At 40.3% G+C, this 21700-nt stretch overlaps 1 protein-coding gene across 2 annotated transcripts in view; it reads left to right on the top strand.

The window, feature by feature from the left end:
* Nucleotides 1–3187: 3187 nt before the first annotated feature.
* The window catches only part of SNX13 (sorting nexin 13), an 89626-nt gene continuing 71113 nt past the window's right edge, over nucleotides 3188–21700 (top strand). For both annotated transcript variants that reach the window (XM_075212213.1, XM_075212214.1), the window contains exon 1: nucleotides 3188–3381. In XM_075212213.1, coding sequence (XP_075068314.1) covers nucleotides 3370–3381 — 12 coding nt within the window. In that variant the 5' untranslated portion in view covers nucleotides 3188–3369. The remainder of the gene's footprint in view (nucleotides 3382–21700) is intronic.

The raw sequence follows: 21700 nt of genomic DNA on the forward strand, positions 1-21700 counted from the left end.
CATCACAACCTTCCCTGGGAGTGAATTCCATATCTTGACTGCCCTTACTGTAAATAACCCCTTCCTTTGCTGGTTGTGAAGCTTCCTCTCTGCTAAACTTAGGAGGTGGCCGCGTATCCTAAGTACAGTCCTTGGCGTAAAAAGTTCTCAAGAAAGTTCTCTGTGTTGGCCCTTTATTTCTTTGTACATAGTAATCATGCCCCCTCTTTGAAGCCTTTTTTCTAAAGTAAACATAAATTAATTGGCTAACCTTTTTTCATAACTTAATGACTTCATGCTCTTTATCAATTTTGTTGCTCTTCTCTGAACCCTTTCTAGTTCCAAAATGTTTTTTTTATGAAGTGGTGCCCAGAACTGTATTCAAGATGAGGTCTTACCAATGATTTATATAGTAGCAAAATTACACTGTCTTCTCTTGCATCTATGCCCCTTTTTATGCATGCCAATACTTTATTGGCCCTTGCAGCTGCTGCTTGACATTGGACACTATTGCTAAGTCTACTGTCTATGAGCACTCCCAAATCCTTTTCCATTTTAGATACCCCTTAACGTGTCCAATTTAATTTACAGATTGCGTGGTGGTTTTTGATCCCTTAGTTGTTACGAGCCGTGGCAGTGCCCAGCCGCTGCGACTCTCCTACCTCCGTCCTGGCCGTCGCTATGGCGACCGGGACGTCACTTCCGGGGGCTCGCCGACTGTTACCGTAGCAACTGCCAGACGCTCTTCTGTCCAGCGCCGCGTCCCGGCACTACAAGACAGCCAGGCGCGTGCGCAACAGCGGGGCAAGCCTGCAGGCTAATTGGGACAGCCTGTGTGCAATTGGAGAGCTGGGCTCTCATTAGTCTGCTTCAGTATTTAAGGCAATGAGGTCTGCTGCCTCATTGCCGGTTATAGCTTCTGTTAGCCAGTCTTCTGACCTGCTCTGTGCCTTGTTCCTGTCTGTTGGAAATTCTACTGATTACCCGTGTATGACCCCTTGCCTGGATTTGGACACTGCCTGTGTTTCTCGTGACCTTGACCTCTGGCTTGAATACCGACCTCCCTGTCTGCTCGTGACCCCTGACCTCGGCTTGTTTATCAGATCTGCTATCTGCTGCCGGCCCTTGACCTCTGCTTGGACTCCACTCCGCTTGCCTAGGTTCTCCCCAGCTGGTACACACTTCACGACCCTCTGTCAGTCTGCAGCCCAGCCTGTCCCCACCATCAGGGGCTCCAGTGAACACCTGACTGGCAGAGTAGACCCCGGGTTGTGTTGTGCCGGCTGGAGGGGTTTCTAACATTAGTGCCTTACATTTATCTATGTTAAACTTAATTTTCCATCTGTCTGCCTAATTTATTTAAGTCCATCTGCAGAGAAACTACTACTGTTCATTAGCAAGGGTTAGTATCTCATTATGGGGGTCACTGTGGAAAATAACTTTTTACTCTTCATATCAGGAATTAGCCAGACAGGGGTGGGTCAGAGAGTTCCATGCAGAATGTGCTCAAATGCAAAAATTAGATTTTGTTTGGCCAAACAAGATATTCTAATGAACTTAAAGGAGTGTAAACAATGCAATCCTGGATTAGCGGGTCCTGCTGGGCACTTTAGTTGATTTGGGCTTACTTACGAGGTGCTGAGGACTGGGTGCTGGTCAATGCTTTCAACTGAAAGCCTTTTGCACCATCTATGCAGGGCTATCTTAACAGCATTATAGGCCCCCGGGGTAAGCAGGTTTATTATTTGGTTTAGGTTAACCCTAAAACAAATAACTCTATTAGTATGTAGGGTGAAGCAAAAACATCAGGTTTTTAAAGCAAACAGGATTCTGCATTTTGATAAATCCCATTATAATCAGCCAGGTATGTTTAAAAAAAACAAGTGGTATTGGAGAAGGAACATATAAAATAAAATGCAATATAAATGGAGGTTTGTTTTTTTGTTGCAGTTTATTTTTCTTATTTAACATTTATTATTTATAAAGTATTGGTGGATTAAGCAACACTAAAATAGGCTCTTTATATTGATAGATATATATTGTACCGATAAACACCCTTTAAGGATGGGCTGTTACTTATGGACTAGTGCTATGTGCTTGCCCCCAGGGCTAATATCTGGCAACCAACCCGAGTGTTTAGTACCAGTGGTGGAGCTACTGCCACCGCAGGGGGTACGGAAGCTATGGGGACCTTCGGTTAGGGCAGAGTGGAGGCCTCACCAGGGTTGACCAGCATCTGAGGTCTCTCCTGTACATTTTGCTATGGGACCCAGCTAAGTCTCATGGTTAACACATAATAAAGAAATTATTTGGACTTAAGTATAACAGCCGCTATTCACAACGCATTACTTTGAGGGCAGGTTTTTCAGCAGTGAAAGGTTACCCATAACATTTCCAAATTATGATGTGAACCAATATTTGTTTAGCTGCTTTTAGGTCACATCCGACTGCTCCCAGGTAGTGCTGCTGTATTTACATACACAGTATAAGGTATGCGCGATGTGACTAGGGAGCGTCAGTCTAGCTGCTGTTAGGTCACATCCGACTGCTCACAGGTAATACTGCTGTATTTACATACGCAGTAGAAGGTATGCGCGATGTGACTGGGAAGTGTCGGTCTAGCTTCTGTTAGGTCACATCCGACTGCTCACAGGTAATGCTGCTGTATTTACATACGCAGTATAAGGTATGCGCGATGTGACTGGGAAGCGTCGGTCTAGCTTCTGTTAGGTCACATCCGACTGCTCACAGGTAATGCTGCTGTATTTACATACACAGTATAAGGTATGCGCGATGTGACTGGGGAGCATCGGTCTAGCTGCTGTTAGGTCACATCCGACTGCTCACAGGTAATGCTGCTGTATTTACATACACAGTATAAGGTGTGCGCGATGTGATTGGGGAGCGTCGGTCTAGCTGCTGAGCAGGTCTTATTCCTTCCCAGTTATGGAGACAGCGAACCTATCCTCTGTCAGTGACCCCCAATAGGAAGCGAGCGAGACGTCACGTGTATTATTAATGACTGAGCGAGGGGAACCTCCTTTGTTATGATGATCATGGAGATGTGATATAAACCGTGGGTTACGGGGGCGGGGCTCCGTGTATGATGGGCGGGACAGTGCAGCTTGTAGGTTGGCGCTGACACACTAGCTCCGCCCAATCTACAGTTCACCCTGCTCTGCATGCATGTTATTATACTCTCCCTCCACCCTCCAGTCACAACATGGCGGCTCTTCCGGAGGCGGCCGGAGGGTAGGGGTGGGTCAGACTGCAAAGCTACCGGAGGCCGCGGATATACGGGGCCAGGCAGGGTCCTGATCTATGGGCGAGGGCTTCTTCATGTAGTTATAATGCTGTGCGGATAAACGAGTAGCCCGGCCGGAGATAACCATGATCCCAAAGGTAAGATGCGAACCTGGGGGCAGAAGCACCTGGAGGGGAAGCTTGGCAGGGAGCCATGCTGGGGTCTCGCAAAAACAAAAACCTGTAGACTCGAGAGATAGGTGACGGGCAGCAATAAGTGGAGGAAGACGGCAGCTGACTGGACAGTGACAGCAGTATGTGGTGATAGGTGACAGCAATATGAGGCGCAGACAATAGGAGGACAGAGCCAGCTGCAGCTTAATGAAGTAACTGCATAATGGGCTATGGAGTGATAATTGACAGCAGTATGTGGGACAGACAGCTGCAGACTGGATGGGGACAAGTGACAGCACTATGTGACAGACGGGACAAGTGACAGCACAATGTGACAGCTGCTGACTGGATGGGGACAAGTGACAGCACTATGTAACAGACAGCTGCTGACTGGATGGGGACAAGTGACAGCAGTATATGTGACAGACAGCTGCTGACTGGACAGAGGCAAGTGACAGCACTATGTGGGACAGACATCAGAAGACTGGGAAGGAGACAAGTGACAGCAGTATGTTGGACATACATCAGCAGACTGGACAAGTGACAGACTGCTGCAGACTGGATGGGGACAAGTGACAACACTATGTGACAAACAGCAGCAGACTGGACATGAGACAAGTGACAGAACTATGTGACAGACAGCTGCTGACTGGATGGGGACAAGTGACAGCACAATGTGGGACAGACAGTTGCAGACTGGATGGGGACAAGTGACAGCACAATGTGGGACAGACAGTTGCAGACTGGATGGGGACAAGTGACAGCACTATGTGGGACAGACAGTTGGTGACTGGATGGGGACAAGTGACAGCACTATGTGGGACAGACAGTTGCTGACTGGATAGGGACAAGTGACAGCACTATGTGGGACAGACAGTTGCAGACTGGATGGGGACAAGTGACAGCACTATGTGGGACAGACAGTTGCAGACTGGATGGGGACAAGTGACAGCACTATGTGGGACAGACAGTTGCTGACTGGATGGGGACAAGTGACAGCACTATGTGGGACAGACAGTTGCAGATTGGACGGGAACAAGTGACAGCACTATGTGGGACAGACATCTGAAGACTAGGCAGAAGACCGTAGTCTATGGGCCTCTTGTTATAAGTTACAGTAATGTGGGGGACAGATAGTAATAAGAGGTGGGAGACAGTAGCAATCTTGCCAGGTAACCTCAGTATGTGGTCATATTACAGCAGTATAGGGGGCATAAAGTAATAAGGCTGTGAGACAGCAATATATGAAACAGTCCGTAGTAAGGTGGGGAGACAGGAGCACACAGGATAGGTGAACGCAGTGTGGTGTACTGGGGTTGACAGATGACTAGACATTTCTAAGCAGAGAGACAGCAGCAGACTGGACAAGTGACAGCAGTATATGTGTGTGGGAGTTGGGTGAAGTAGTAGATGACATCGGTTTTGGAGTGGATTGTATTCGAGTCATAGGTGAATAAATCTAGTAACGATTTGTAATAATGGAAGGGTAATAGAGGCAGATTGGACCGGTGACACAACAGCACTCTGGAGGGTGACAGCGGACTGCAGTATTGGGGATTTATTGTAATAAGAAGGTAGATAGCAACAGACTGAACACATGACAGGAGTGTGGCTCTACAAACACAGCAAGGTAGATGGCTATGTAAAAGGGATGCAGTCTACAAAAATAGTGGTAGTCACCATAAATCTACAAACATGATAGGAATGATGAGAACTGTAGAGACTGCAAGTGGTGACACGCAACAGGTGGCATATAATAGTGAGACTTTTAACTGTACATCTAACATTGAATTGTGCAGAAAGACGGACATTAGCCAAGACTATCTGAGTTTAAATGCAGAACTTGTGAGTATCCATTTTTACATGGGATGTGGTGTAGTAATTTAGCTTAAGTAGTAAAAATATACAGAAGTTCACCTTTCATCTACTTGTGCATCTGTTGACCTGTTTTGACCGTTTCATTTAAGTGCTGTCTGTTGTATTCTTGGTTATGAACTGAAATATTGGTACAGAATAAAAAGTGTGCAGTGGATACTTTTTTCCTTTTTAACAATCTGCCTTCTATTGTGACTCAGGCGTATATTTACTAAACTGCAGGTTTGAAAAAGTGGTGATGTTGCCTATAGCAACCAATCAGATTCAAGCTATTTGTAGAATGTACTAAATAAATGATAACTAGAATCTGATTGGTTGCTATAGGCAACACCTTCACTTTTTCAAACCCGAAATTTAGTAAATATACCCTTCAATGTTTCATTGGCTGTATAATTATCTATTTTTATGTATTTGTAGAAGCACGATCATTTTTACAAACGGTTGTCTGTCTGTACTAAGAATGTATCTTTGCTTCTGAATAACAGACATGCTTGTATTAGATTTGTATGGCAGCCGATCAATATCCATGGTGGAATTCATTTTACATTATCGGGCAGCTTTATTTGTCTGGTCTGTCATGAGTTTGCTGTATAAAATGCCTTTTAATTTGATTGAAAAAAAGATACGCGGAAATGGTATCTATGCTTTTACACTGACTATGCACATTTAATATTTGTCCATATGTTGTTGCTGTAGACTCCATTACAAGAACATAAGACATTTTTTTCATGCATTTCTAAGATGTATTTATATTTTAGAAAGTTAGAATCTTTTAGAAATTGCACTTAGATGTGTGAAACTTAACCACACAGTTTTCAGTGTTTGGTTAGTCATTTGATAGTGCTGTGATCACTATGATTTGTAGAAGGATGTTGCTACCAGAATCATGTCTGATTGAACAGCATTGTGTTGTAAAATAAGCTCAGATAGTCCCTCGGGAGATCAGTGTTTCTGTTTGTTGTTATTTCTGTGATCAATACAGCCAGACAGCAATACAGACCCTCCAAGCCTGATTGAAAGGCAGGCACAGCAATATTGCCTGCTTGGACAGTCAGTCTAATAACCTTAATGAAGAGCGGAAAACTGCTTTTGTTCAACAAAGAGTCTTTCTACTGATGGTAAAAAATGAACACAGTCACCTTAATTTGGTAGGTATATTCTTGCTACTGACTGTCTTGGGTATAGTTTTATGCAACAATTCCATGGACCAGAAAACTAGAACACCTTAGAATTGTAGAGAAATCTCAAAGTTAGAAAATAATACCCATATGTATTTGGCAGTTACATGTTTTTAGTAGTGTGTTGATTTTTATTTTTTATTACGCTAGTAGAATCATGTAATACGTTGGTGTGCAGGAACAACTTTTTTTTTTAATCATCATTTATTTATGAAACTTAGTTTACCATGTTGATATTGTTTAAAGTTATACTCAGAGGTAAGCATCAGCTTAATCAAATAATTTTACTATATAGGATCCTCTTAAAATAAATGGAGTGGAGATTGGGACAGCTGTGATGGTGTATTAGTGTGAATAGTATTTTCATCGGGGATAAGGGAAGCTCTAATAAAAGAGATGGGTTTTCGGAGAGTGTATAAAGAGATTTGAAGGCTGTGGGAAAGCCTGATTTTTGCTGCTGTGCTGTGAAAAACGTGATACTCAAAAGACAACATTCACGTACCAAACTGAGATATATCACAAACATGTCAGTAAGGAGATAAATCCAGAAGTAATTTAAAGTGGACTGGTAGTTACCACATAGCATAATACCCACACTGGTATCTAATAGTGTGTATATTATATTTTGAGATTGTATAGATATAGGAGAAGTCTTGTAGGCAGGAGTGCGAGGTGGTTACCAGAGATGAGACAAGGCACACGTCAGAGGTAGAAATAAGAGGGCGGGAGGGAGAGTATTTTGATATGAGTTTTGAGATGTATGAAGGGAATTCTTTAGGGATTCAGTATAGGAATTTACAAAATGCTGCAGCAGATGTAGATTTGTGAGAGAGGAAGATCAGTATATCGGCAGCATTTAGGATGGCTTGAAGAGGGATCATTGTTCCCTATGCATCTTCCCTATGCATCTTCTATGTATCTTCATCATAATCATCATCATCCGCAGCTATTTTTTATAGTGCCACTAATTCTGCTGCGCTGTACAGAAAACTCCCTTACTTCAGTCCCTGCCCCATTTGAGCTTACAGTCTAAATCCCCCCCCCCCCCATCCCCACACACACACTCATTAGTCAGCTTTGTAGACATTTTTTTTTCTATAGATATAACGGATATAAGTTGTTTCCTAGCGTAGACAATTGGTTAGAGACACTAATCTGAATCTTGCTGTAATTCATGTGTTCTCTTCATAGGATATACATAGTGAGCAGACATACATACATGTCTACCTCCACATCGCCATTGTGATGCCTGCAGGTTTGAATTCCACAAAATCAACCTGATCTGTTACACTTATTCCCTGTTAAAGTCCAACACAACAGGGAAGCTTCATGCAGACATGTAAAGGATGAATATAGGCTGTAACAAATAAGGAGGGTATCTTTAGTGTAACCGCCTGTAGTCTTAAGTGAATACACTCAAGTTATATAGATGGACTGCATGTCCCCATCTTTATAATACCACTCTTGCTATAATGCCTATGTTCTAAGCTGTGGTATAAAGAGTGAGCAGCGTGCGTTCGATAATAATTCCCAGTTTTCCTGCTTGTGTGTGTGTGTGTGTGTGTGTGTATATATATATATATATATATATATATATATATATATATATATATATATATATATATATATATATATATATATATATATATATATATATATATATCTCGCTCTCTCTTCCCCCCTTCTAAGGTAAAATATTTGATTCTAAAAAAAAACATAATTAGGTGTCCCTGTGAGACTAAAACACTTGCATTTTTGTCATTCGAGATAGTTGCATATGGCTGAAAATATTTCTTAACAAAATGTAAACCGGTTACTATATTAGAAAGTGTGAACTTGTGAGGATGAGTAAAATCTCTTGTCTGGTGTAGTTTTCAGTGTATGGATTTGTATCTTGTGTTTAAATATTTTTTTCAGCATTTAGGACTGTGTAACCATAGCGATGTTTGTTGCAGAGAACCCCCATGCAGTTACAGTATATGTTGTTGTTACACCTTGTTAAAGTAACCTGCTCATACCAGTAAATAATTAGTAAAGAGGTCATGTAGTAATAGTTTTCTCTAACTTCTAAATAGTACAGTTGTGAGCAGAAATCATTTTAATAATAACTTAAATTTGCTGTCACAAGCTTTACAAGTAATAATGGATTGTGAGTTTTAAAAAAAAAAAAAACTTTTATAACTGCAACTAATATTTGGCTATGGCAGCAGCACAGTCCTCACCACAGTGATGTAGCCTTACTTAGCAATTGACTGTAAGAGTTTATTTTACTGATGTATCAGCTAAGCACTGGATGCAAGAATTAATTTGATCGGTCTATCAACATGTAACCCGAAGCTGAACAAATCCCACATAGCCAATGTGCCTTAAAAAGAACTGATGACTCCTAACTTTTTTTTTATTAATTTCAGTTAATATAGTGCACACTAACTTAACATGCCCTCCACTTAGCCCTTGGGTGGGATGGGGTGTATGGAAGCGGTTGATATCGGCTTGTGATTTATCCTCACACATTCCCTGTATTATCACATGCAGCCGTCTTCCCTGAGAGTCTGGCTAGTCAGAAGGACCAGTTTGTAGCCATTTTGGTGTCAGAGATTTGGGGAAGCCTAAGGTAACAAGCCATTTTACAAGCTATACTGATATAAACTGGTGACATGCATACCTGACTAGAAGTAGATCTCTAAGGAAACGCTTGCTGGAAATTGACATATGCAACAAAAAATAAACTATTGTCCATGTTCAGAGTATGGCAAAAGTAGCCACCAAAAGTCTTTGACCATCCAAATCATATAGATTTGAAACTACGCACCCTAGAAAATTCAGAAGTGATTTTAGGGTTAATGCTGTCATTTTGTTGGGAAAAGCTGTAATTTTGAGAATATCTACAGAAACATTATTTGTGTGGGAATAACTCACACAAACACTATATACCAAATGTTAAACACAAAATAAAAAAAAATTACAGAACTCCTGTATCCCACATATTTGTGTCTCTGATGTAAAAAAAAGGAACTAATGTATGATACTGAATAGAATATAGTGAAACAACCTTGGAGTTCTGTGGTCTGTTTATGGCTACACAGGTTACATTGGCACTCAATTATTTGGCTGCAAGTGTAAGATTCTTTAACATGAGACGGAAACAATCGTAGCATGTTTCTGACTGTCACGGGATAGTGTGACACATGTGTAGCAAGTACCATGTTCGGCCTGATGTTACACATTTCATGGCAGTGGGAATGTGCTTTTAACATGTGAGTGTGTGCTGAATTTGACATGTGATGACACAAAGTCCCCATAGGCTTGATGTACTTGGCCTGCATGTTCAGGTCTTTTATATGGTCACATGACTCCACTGTGACTTTTAATATCCTTGTAATTTGCCATACCATTGATATTATAGATGCAATGCTTATTAATAAAGGATTCTATAGTTATATTGCACAAGTGAATGTAATATGCATACATGTCTGTATTGGACACATTTAACACAATATCCTTGTAATTAATTCTAGCAAGTAGCTCATATTTATCTAAATATGTTAAATAATTAAACTGTTTTGGTGTACAACCCCTTTAAGCATGGATGTCTGCTAAATTGAAAGCTCAAGAGACCTTGAGAAATAATATCCTGTTTTGAACTTTCTTTACCGCTTACAACAACTTTTTTTTTTTTTCCAGCAGCTACTGAGACAGAATGTGCTCTATTGTGGCCAGTCTGAATAGTTTGAATGAGTAATCAGGCTTGACGATATGTGTGTATCAGTTTTACGGCACATAGTATCCTTGATTCACTTAGGCTTGTATGCACTGGTGAAAAACTTAGAAAACCTTGTAGGTTGTCCTTGTAGCCTCCCTGCAGCATTGTGTACTATTACCTTAATAAGTTCTACTATAGAACTCCATTATTTTGTATTGTGGGTGACACTGCTAGCACTGTTAAAGCTATGAAAAGCCAAGCAAACGCTTGTCAGTGAGTCTTAAGTAAAAGTCAATTTGCTTATATTTTTTTGACCATCGGCTTTAAAGCCCCTTTGCTAGGTTTTAAAACACACGTCGAATGTGGAATATTAACCCTGTGTGCACAAGCCCTTTTAGAGAGACTTCGTAACAACATAATTCTAGACTAAGGGCTAGATTTACTAAGCTGCGGGTTTGAAAAAGTGGGGATGTTGCCTATAGCAACCAATCCGATTCTAGCTGTCATTTATTTAGTACTTTCTGCAAAATGACAGCTAGAATATGGTTGCTATAGGCAACATCCCCACTTTTTCAAACTCGCAGCTTAGTAAATCTAGCCCCAAGTCTCTATAAAAGCGCTCCATGGGTGCCTCAATTTTTGTTGTACCGGTTACTGATCCTTGGCATGGCTAGATTACCAAAGATTATAGTTTGTTACCTTCAGTTTCTCCCCCTAAAATAGATGCATTAGCGGTTTCTTGTGCATATAGTCCCTCTGCAAGCTTCCAATTTTCTGTCTGTTTGCAAAGCAAGGTACTTGACTTGTTAAACTAAAAATATTTGTAGTCTCATCTATTGTGTAGTTTGGCTCGGATCACCCAAAATGTGTTTTATGCAAAAGTGCAGACTTATTAGTGCTAGACTACACGTAACAGTTTTGTGGCATGGCAAATTGAGTCAAACAAGTGGCATGACCTGTAAGCAATGGATGGTTTTGGACCAGCTGCTCTTACAATTGTTGATCCTACAGTCTGACACAGTTGCAATATGCTACAGCTTTATTAAGTTGCACCTACTGCATACACAACATTGTATCAAGTCACCTGTTGTCTTGTTGCACGTTATTGAGTGAGAAATTTTCGACTGAAGGCGGAAGAATGTAAAAAAAAAAAAAAGCTGCAAGTGATGCAAGAAATTTTATGTGAGGAAAGTGCTAGTGTGGCAATATAAATTAACTTATAGTGCTATGTTGTGTTCTTCACTGGTCACATTTACTGTGTCAAAGCCTCTTTCAGAACCCCTTTCTTTCAGAATTGTATTCTGCACATTAATGAAAGAAATTTATTAGTTGATATCAATTTGTCAATGATTACAAAAATCCTTTGGGAGAGAATAAAAATAGTACATGAGAGACCAAAGTTATCCATTAACACTGTAAGAGCAATACAGCAACGCCAGTAATAAATGTAAGACTCTGCCATGCCATTTACTTGTATTAGCATACACTTGGATTCCAGGTCATATATTGAATCAATCAGCCATTTCCATCTTTATTTGCTTACATAACTTGGTTATTTATATATATATATATATATAATATATATAATTATGAGAGAGACCAACCGACCGTGCTTTGTAGTGGCAGCCATACTTCTCTGTCCTGCACACAGGTTTTGCAAAGGGAATACTGAGCTGTAGCAGGACATTCTTACTTTTTGTGTTTAAGCAGCATGTGTGATTCCAACTTCAGATTAACAAGGTATTCAAAATTAGCTTCTTCTTTAAAATAACCTACAGACCTTGTTAACAATATTAAGTTTCCTTAATTAACAAATAAAAAAATGATAGTGTTTAGCTTTGAAAAAATACATGAGTACAGGTATAGGTAAATAGTCTTACCCATAAATAGATTATTTTAGTCTCTTAATCTTTTGGCAGAAACGAACCACATGTTTTATTGTTTTCAATATTAATTGTACACTTAGCCAGAAAAGTAGATACAATGTATGTCGTAAGACCTTTGTTCATTGACCCCTCATATGTATGCCTCTCTTCACATATTTTGTAATATCACGACCCCTGAAATAGGCCCTGTCAGCTCCTAGCATTTCTTCAGATCTGTGTCGCGCATCAGCTCATAGAATTAAGAGATTCTTACTTTATCTTTAGCAAACTTCTACAGTGCGGAAAGTCTACCTACATCTTGGTAATCAATCATACATGATTTAATATAATCCCATAGTTTCTTAATCTAGTAAAACATTTTCTTGGTATTCTGATTTTCTGGAAGTCTAATTATATCAGCAAGTGACTTGAAACCCAAATCCCACCAATAGGGAGAAAAAAAACCCTGAAAGTGTGGATTACCTTTCATAACAGGTTAATTTTACTGTTACATTGAAACGTATGGGCCAAGAAGCAATGTTATAATAAAGAGTTTTTTAAATTTGTTTTATCCTGCACCCAGTGCCACATTCTGCACAGTAGGTCTGTGTCTAGGCGTAGCAAGGCTGAAGGATGGCTCTTTTCCTTCACAGTGTAGTGTGTTTGTTACATTTGAACTGAGGGGATAGTGCCATTATATCCGCTCTATGCAGGGCCGCCAAGAGGAATTTTGTACAGCAACTTTGTGGGCCCCCCCTATAGGTGACTGGTATGTAAACTCATGCACAGCCACTGAAGGTGTGACCATACCATTGGGGGCGTGTCTGTGCATCACTTGGGGCATGTCTATCTTTGCTCACACGCGCCCCCCCTCTGCCTAGCAGCTTTGCTCACAGTTCTTTAAGCACACATGACCCCCCCTCTACCCACATTCTTTAAGCACACGTGCCTCCCCCCCTCTACCCACATTCTTTAAGCACACGTGCCTCCCCCCCTCTACCCACCTTCTTTAAGCACACGTGCCTCCCCCCCTCTACCCACCTTCTTTAAGCACACGTGCCTCCCCCCCTCTACCCACCTTCTTTAAGCACACGTGCCTCCCCCCCTCTACCCACCTTCTTTAAGCACACGTGCCTCCCCCCTCTACCCACCTTTTTTAAGCACAGGTGTCCCCCCCCCCCCCCCGCCCCTCCCCCTCTTCCCACATTCTTTAAGTACATGTGCCCCCCCCCCCCCCTCGGTCCGCATTCTTTAAGCACACATGCCACCTCCCCAAAACGTCACCCTTTCTTCTTACCTTTTTCTCCACTGCACAAGAACAGTAAGGTTTCCAGCAGCCTCCAAGACTGCGTACCAGGTGACTGCTGCAGCCACATGACCTGGTGATGTCACAGGATGAACGGGATATAGCCACAACAGAGATGCCATGCAATCTATGCGGTCTGTGCATAGGCAGCTACATCCCATACTACTCATTGCAGGGGTATTTATTCTTAAACTATTGTACTACAAGCTGTAGTACAATATTCTATGAATGAATGATGAGGCTGCAGTGAGTGGTATGGGATGTGGCCGCATAGGCTGCACGGCATTCCCACTGGACCACCAGACGACCAATTACCGGCCCAACAACCCTTCCCCCTTGCAGGGAAACAAAAAAAAAAAATATAACAAAAAATGTAAAAAGAATAAAAAAAAAGAATTGATGGTCTACAGTGCGGGCCTGGCATGTCCGGGCCCTGATAATTAGTATCCCTCCCCCACTCTCCCCACCACCTTCACTCGGCAACGCTGGCTCTATGATTGGATTTCAGAAGATAGAGAATGTTTCGTGTAAAAGTGTATGGGACAGGGCTACAGGCTATAAAGATGTTAAGACCTCAGTCCATTTATGGGGTGCTGTACTGTACCATTACAAATTTGGTGCTGCCAAGCTCACACTACCTGTCTTCAAACACAATACTGATCTCAAATTGTATTTTGTGTTTTTTCTTCTTCACACCATGAATGCGTCTCTCAGGTGGATTATGGAATCCTTCAGATATGTTTAATTACTGGTCTATTTGTGATAAGAGATGAACAACCTTTAAAAACCTTTAATACAGGATTTTGTGCCTTTAGATTTTCACCACTATGCAGTAAACTATACCAAAGTCAGATGTGAGCAGAATTCAAGGGTTTTGCAGGAAACCTGACCTTGGACAGCCTAGAACTTCTGTTATATAACATTTACAACACCCTTTTCTACAAGAAATTTAGTGAATTTGGAGTTTCCTCCAATCGTTTCAACCACCTCCCATTAAGCTGTGGCCTTGCCCCCAGTTCTATAAGCCATGCACCTTCGGCCACTGCAAACTTTAGTGTGTTTGTTGGATATGTTATCCCTTTATTACATACAGGTTATGTCAGCCTCTTGAATATGGTGCATATACCATATCTGCAGGAGGTTAGTATAGTTACATGTAAGTTTCCATGATTTGTCTTTTCAATTATTATATCCAGGACTTTTGTTACCTTTTATATTGATTTGCTGCTAATCGAAGTAGAGATGAAGTTATAGACATACTTATTGTACCACTGGCACGATCTATAACCTGCTACTTTGCCCAGATGCCTATTTAATATATTATTTCTTTTTATAATCTGCATAATGTCGAGTAAACAACTTCTATGTTAATTACACTTGAAGACTCAGACAAAGCATATTGCTATTTGAAAACCACATTAATGTTTATATTCTTATCAAAAGCACTTAAAGGACAACTAATTCCCCAATTAAAATTTTCATAATAAACAATAAAGGCATAATACATTTTTTAATGTTAACCTGACATTCCACTATAGCTGTGTTAGAAAATAAAGTATTCTCTTCCCACTCCATTAGACCACTGCAATGCCTCCCACATTTTTAGCACATTGTACGGATGGAATGTTATACAGGTGAAAAATAGCTAAAATTGAGTTACTCTGTTATCACTTGCTTTGTCTCAGTGTATGAATCAACCAATCCGCAATGTACATATCTCCAAATTAAGTCTACCTAGATGTCAGCCACTCCTAGTTTTGTTAGGGAAGCACCTACATCTTAACATAGCAACCTGCTGTAGAGTAGTGACGGAGCATAGTGGATATATTTAGATAAGTATAAACACATCAGGCGACTCATGTATATTCAACTTGCAATACACAGCCGTTTTCAGAACTTCATTTAGTGCATAAAAATAGATAGAGAACCCGATAAATCAATTAACAAACAGAAGAATATAATTTTTCATTCATTTATTTGTCAAACTGGTTCAACATTACATTTCTTTGCTGGATAGTTAGTAAGGAGTGTTAATCAATTGGATGGAAATCCAGATTTTGGGTGGCCCTGTCCTATTTAAAAAAACTTAAACCTGCGTGTTCTATACCAAAGACTTCACAGCACAGTCTTCACCACACAGGTTTGTGTACGCATGCCATGCTACAATCAAAGAAGATTTCAGAGGACCTCAGAAAAAAGTGTTGTCGATACTCATCGGGCTGGGAAAAGTTACAAAAACTATTACTAAAGACTTTGGACTTCATCAATCCATGTTTAATAGAGGCACAGAGTCTAACAAATCTTCTGGTATTCACTAGAGACCCAACGTCCCTTTGATCTAATCGAACCCCTTGGTGTGACGAGCTGGCCATTTTTTAAGAGAAAGAGGGTTATTCGATTGTCACTGGTAATTGGAAGTTATCATGAATGGGCCCAATACTCCCAGATCTTGAAGACTGATTTTGCCAATTTATTTATTATGTCATATATTCCATACGGTATGTTCCAGATTCTTTGAATAACAACAACATAAGAGGGGAGGAGGAGGGGATATCCAATTCCAATATGCCATGGTTTGGAAGTTTGGTTTCCAATGAGTTGTGTGCGTTTATTCACACAAACCAATGCTAAGTGACAGCAGTAATCAACTATATGACTCTGATCTTATTGCATTTAGGGCTCACACTAGCTTGTATTTTTGATGCATTTCATTTAATGTACAAGAAAAATAACCTTTCATGTTTTGACCCAACTGGGCTGAATACCGTAAGTGGATGCATTTCCCCCACCACAAAATGTAGAAATCAAATGCATGAAATTTGGGTGAAAAGTCAGTGGTGGTGAGTGAATTCCCTTGAATGGGTTTTGCTTTCACTTGTACAATTTACTAAATTAAATCACCACTATGATCATGAGATATCGTAACGAGAAAAAAGCAAAACTGCAACAGTAACTGTCGGGGAGTAACCACAAATATATAAAATAAAGAGATGACTGTAAATAAATGATTTCCCCTTTGATAAATTGCTTTAGACTGTGGTAGTAATCCCAAGGGCGAAGGTACTTCGGAGGGCACACATGGTATCAAGAAGCCAGTTTAGCACATGTCGTAGACCAGGCAGAGTTACCAAGTCTGTGATTTCTGAAAACCCAATTTCATTCCTGCCATAAATTTAGGATAACTATATAAATCAAGGTTCTTGTAAAGATGGGGGCATATTTTTGTTTAAAGTTGTTAGTCTTGTCAATTAGCAAGGTAGTGTGGGGAGTAGGGCTCTTGGAGCTTAAAAGAAAAGATGTGTAAGCTTTGGTTAGCTTAGGAAATGACGTCCTCTCTGTGAAATCACAGAATGTGGATTTTAAAAACCCTTGTAAAACTATCCTGGATGTCCCGTCTTTTGGGGTTCAGTCTAATTGAAAGCTATTTTACTTCTGCTGTTCCCCTGGCATACAGAATATACAATCCTATGTAACACTTCTATTTTCTGTAACTTTTATCCCTTTTTATTTTTCCGAACGGTTGTTGCATTTATTTTGTATGTCGTTTGATATGTTTTTATTGTATCCAAAGCCCTGTGTCTTTATTTTATATTAAATCTAAAATGTAATAAGTTTATCCTTACTCTAACGAATCCATAAGCTTTTTAAGAACAGAAATATTGCTTGGTGTGTTAACTCCTTTTAAATGCTAGTGTTAACCAGAGAGGGTAGCGTGTACCAGCATGTACATTTATTTAACAAACATTTGGGGTCTTATTGCACTAATATAATTGGTTTAAGTGGTGCATGGATGCAAAAGAACTGTTTTCTGGTGCGATTCAGCTGGATTTGTAATCTGTTTGATAGACGTGTTCAAGATTGAGTTCTAGAACCCTATCTAGCTCCTTAAAGTAATGTTCAAGTTATGGCTGCACTCTTTGCCTTTGTGACAGCGATTCTGACCAGGGGCCTATCTGTGAGTAGTTTGTATGTTCTCCCCTGGTTTGCGTGGGTTTCCTCTGGGTGCTCTGGTTCCCTCCTACAATCCAAAGATGCACGTTTAGGTTAATTGGCTTTTGACAAATTAAACCTATTATTGTGTGTCTCCATGTGGTGAGGTACATTGATTCATGGATTGTAAACTCTACTGGGGACATGGGTTGATTTGAATGACTAAATATTCTCTGTAAAGCACTGTGTAATATGTAAGCACTATATAACAATTGTTAATAAATTAATTCAGAAAATTTCTGCACAGAAAATGTATTGTTTTTTTGTTGGCTTTTAATTATACTCTTATTAATTTAGCAATTGATCTGAAAATTATTTAACAAGTACTTGGGTACACTTGTAGTAGGTACAGTAATCACTAAATAAGAAGACACTCCTTAGCTGCTGATATGGGCATATCCTATAGGATCTGATTTATCAATCCACATTTGGTCACACACAATAACTATGATAAAATATAATCTAACTTTTATTATGTATCTTTAATAAAGGATTTCATTCCTTGAAAGCGAAATATTTCAATGAGGTGAGCAAATGGGAGATATTCAATATGTAGTATGTGGCTTTCCCCCTGTAATTAATGATTGGGGTATCATATATCGAGCTTTGAACGACCAGAATCCGTCCGACTTATTAGTATAGATGTCAATTATATTGAACTCCACAAGCCTGATAATAAGTGGACTGAGAGATTCTCGATGCAGAGTAATACTGTTTTAGTCACAATTATTTTCCACATGGCTTATTCTGTTCCTTTGTTTAGTTCAACTAGGTGTGTAAATTCATGTTGGTACAATGCAGTATTATTCGCTAGTTAAATCTATGTGAATAAAACAGTTACTCTGAGTTTAGACAATGATTAAGCATGTTTACTACTCTCCCGGAATGTCCGAGATGAATTTCAGGGAGTCCTCCTAGAGTTCCGGAAGAGCAGCCACCCTCCGGGATCCCAGGGTAGGCTTGGCTTCATGATGAGATTTGCATCATCAGGCCTCGCCACCTCTGTGCAGTGCCGTCAGTCTGGCAATACATAGCAATGGTTGGGGCCGTGGTAATGCGATCACATCACCACACCCCTCCTGCTCTTGCCGCCTGAGGTAATAAACGTTGGCAAGTATGCTATTGAGCATTTGATTAATATATATACTATTGCATAATTGTCCATTTCCCCACCTATCCTTCCATCCTGTTGTAGTATCTTGGTATAGAGGTGGGTTTGGGGCCTGCGCTTCCTTTGGGTATGTGGAGGTGATAGGCTGCCTCGAGAGGATTGAGTGGTAGGCTTCCACCCTCTAAGTAACGTATTGGGATATGCTGAAGATTCTCGTGGCGCCAAAAATAACAAATAGAGTATAGGTGTAGCAAACCACTTTATTAGTACAAGTGGGTTGGAAAGTCCAGTGCCACAAATAGCAGACAGTGTTATAAATATAAAAGCAATCGGGTACTGCTATTCAGCTGGATGGCGATAGTAATCTTATACCAATGATATGACAGATAAGTACATAAATAAACTCTGATAGTAGAAAGAGTTCAATTGCCACAAAGTATCACTGAAGTCAAAATAAACAACGATGAATGCAAAGTGCATGTGAGTGGTCAATAGCAAGATAACAGACTGTAATTCAGTATGCAAAGTAAACAGGGTGCAAATATATACCTGTTGACTGGCATAGATCAGACGTTAATGCTGGTGCCAATAGATATAGATCAGTATGCGGTCTCTAATAGTAAAGAGTTCAATCGTCACATATGATAAAAATATGATGTATTTTGGACATCAATCTGTATAAAGATATGAGGTCCCAATAGGGAGGAGTCGATGTTCACAGTTTATTGGATCGGTAAGTATTATTCCATATGGGCCTTGTGTCTATGCACAGTGTAGTCCCTGGTAGGTATAGATATTGCTGTGATCGACAAACTTGTCCAAACTGTAGTTGAATGCAAAGTATAAATGATCTTATATTGAAGTACTGTACAGGCAGTAATGTCAGTGTAAACAGTGAGGCAATCTTACATCTGTTTTAAAATTCACTGCGTGTGGTAACCATAGGTACATCCTGCATAGACTGACCCAAATGTTATTAGCGAGGACATGGTGTACTGCACTGATGCAGTTGTCGTTAGACTCCAAATGGAATAGTTTTCCACTTCCAATGAATGCCGGATGAGAGGGGACTTACCCGATCCCGGGTGAAGTGATGGACTCTCTCCTGTCTTGAATGTCCCGCGGTGATGAGATACTCCCGGTGAGGCGATCGTGTGTCGGCGGAAGTGATGTCAAGCCGCGGCCGCAGCTGGGTAAACTTCCAATGTCAATCCGCGCATGCGGCTAAATGAAGAGAGTGTACTCTCCGCTCTGATGTGACAGCCTATAAAGTCAAGAATATGACTGTGCTGGTATCCGTGACAGCATGTGAAGTCAAAAGTATGACTGTGCTGGTATCCTACGCGTTTCGCCAATAATGGCTTCCTCAGGGATAGTTAGATCGCCTATGGGGAAGTATCCCTATATAGCAGTCAGTGGGCGTGTATGTCAAACGTGATTGGTCCCATAGCGGTGGGCTGGAATCTATCCACCAATCGTAGCTAAGGATAGTTAAAATTATAATTATCCTGTATTCAATATCATCGCTAATACACCTTTCTAATCAAGTGCCTTATACTAACACACATGGCACAACAACAGTTTTAACTATCCTTAGCTACGTACTTATCTGTCATATCATTGGTATAAGATTACTATCGCCATCCAGCTGAATAGCAGTACCCGATTGCTTTTATATTTATAACACTGCTATTTGTGGCACTGGACTTTCCAACCCACTTGTACTAATAAAGTGGTTTGCTACACCTATACTCTGTTGTAATATCTCCCTAACCATTTTTGCTTTCTGTACCCTAAAACGCTTGAAAATGTAAATTATCACTATTGATGGCAAAATAATAACAAGTTTATCAAGAAGCATGCAAGTATTGGATATACTTACATTTCCTTGGTGTCGGAAAAGGTTAAATAATTGCTTACTTGTCAAGTCTTCCTTTTAATCTACACTTTGACACCTCTATAACATTTTGACCAGTAAGCACATTGTAAGTGTGAAAAGATATTTCTGGAAGGTGGTTTGTCACTTGATTTATCAAGTCATACTGTATGCATTTAGAAAGTACAACTTATATAATTGCTTCCACTGACACAGACAAGAAAGTGCCAGCAAGCTGTTTTATCTGGTGTTGATGTTCAGTTCCTCTTTCTTTCCTTTCCATCATGAAAAAAATAAATACATTTTGCATACTGTGCTGTTTGGCGTGTATATATCAGACTATAACTCGCTCTCCCCCATGATGGCCCCACCGCAATTCCACCCCCTACCCCCTTCTGTCTAGTTCATGCCCCGGCTTTGTTTTACATCAAGTTAAAACAAGAGTTGGTTATTACAAGTGAGATGGCTCAAACCACATGCAGTTTGAGCTATCCTGCCTGATAGAATGTAAAAAATAAATAAACAAAATAAAAAAGGGAAAACAAATGATTGGGCTCCACACCTAGGGCTGCCCGACCCAATGTTGAATATTACTGGGTCCCTCCGGGTACCTCTGGCTGGTGGGTTCTGGGGTAATAGTAATCAAATCAATAGTGGTCCCACTCCAAATAAGTAGTGTCCCAATTCCTAAATTAAAATAAATAGTGCCCCCTTAATTAGTTAAATAATTAGGTCCCTATAAAAAAAATGAAAAGAAAGCACCCATAATAAATACCTTTTATCTTCTGTTGAACCAACGTTATCTATTGGGAAAGGGAAAAAAACAGATGAGACTGATGCAAACTGAATTAACTAAGCAGCAGCCTGATGTTAATAGCTGGGCAGCCAATCGGGACCAGCCCCTTCCCCTAGAGGACTGACACGATGCGGAGTAGCTCGAAGCTTTTATAGATGGAGGGGTGAAATTAGATGCTTTTCATCTGGTTTGGCCTGAACCGCATGTGATTTAGGGGTTTTGAAACGGCACACTTTGCCAGTGGTTTGGGTTTTCACCCTACAAACTGCAGGATAGTAAATCCTGCGGTTTGGAATTGAAAAGCGCCGCAAAATAACTGAATCATTAGTAATTTTTTTTGTCCTTTGTGCCAATTAGGTATACATGGGTCTGAAAATCCCCAGCCAGCACCAGAGCCTAACTTGCTGCACATTGGTCCACAAGTATCCATAACATTTAAGCATGTGCACAAATGTGCTGGTAACCTAACTTTCTGGACTGTATAAAGCTTTTTTTAACCTTTTATGTTCAAATCGCACCTAAAGTGCAGTGGCATAGGAACAAGGTACTGATAAATTTTTTATTTATTTTCATCTACCGGTACTCTGTTTCAAAGAGGCAAGGT

This window comes from Mixophyes fleayi, chromosome 5, assembly GCF_038048845.1.
Source record: "Mixophyes fleayi isolate aMixFle1 chromosome 5, aMixFle1.hap1, whole genome shotgun sequence".
In the NCBI taxonomy this organism is placed as follows: Eukaryota; Metazoa; Chordata; class Amphibia; order Anura; family Limnodynastidae; genus Mixophyes; species Mixophyes fleayi.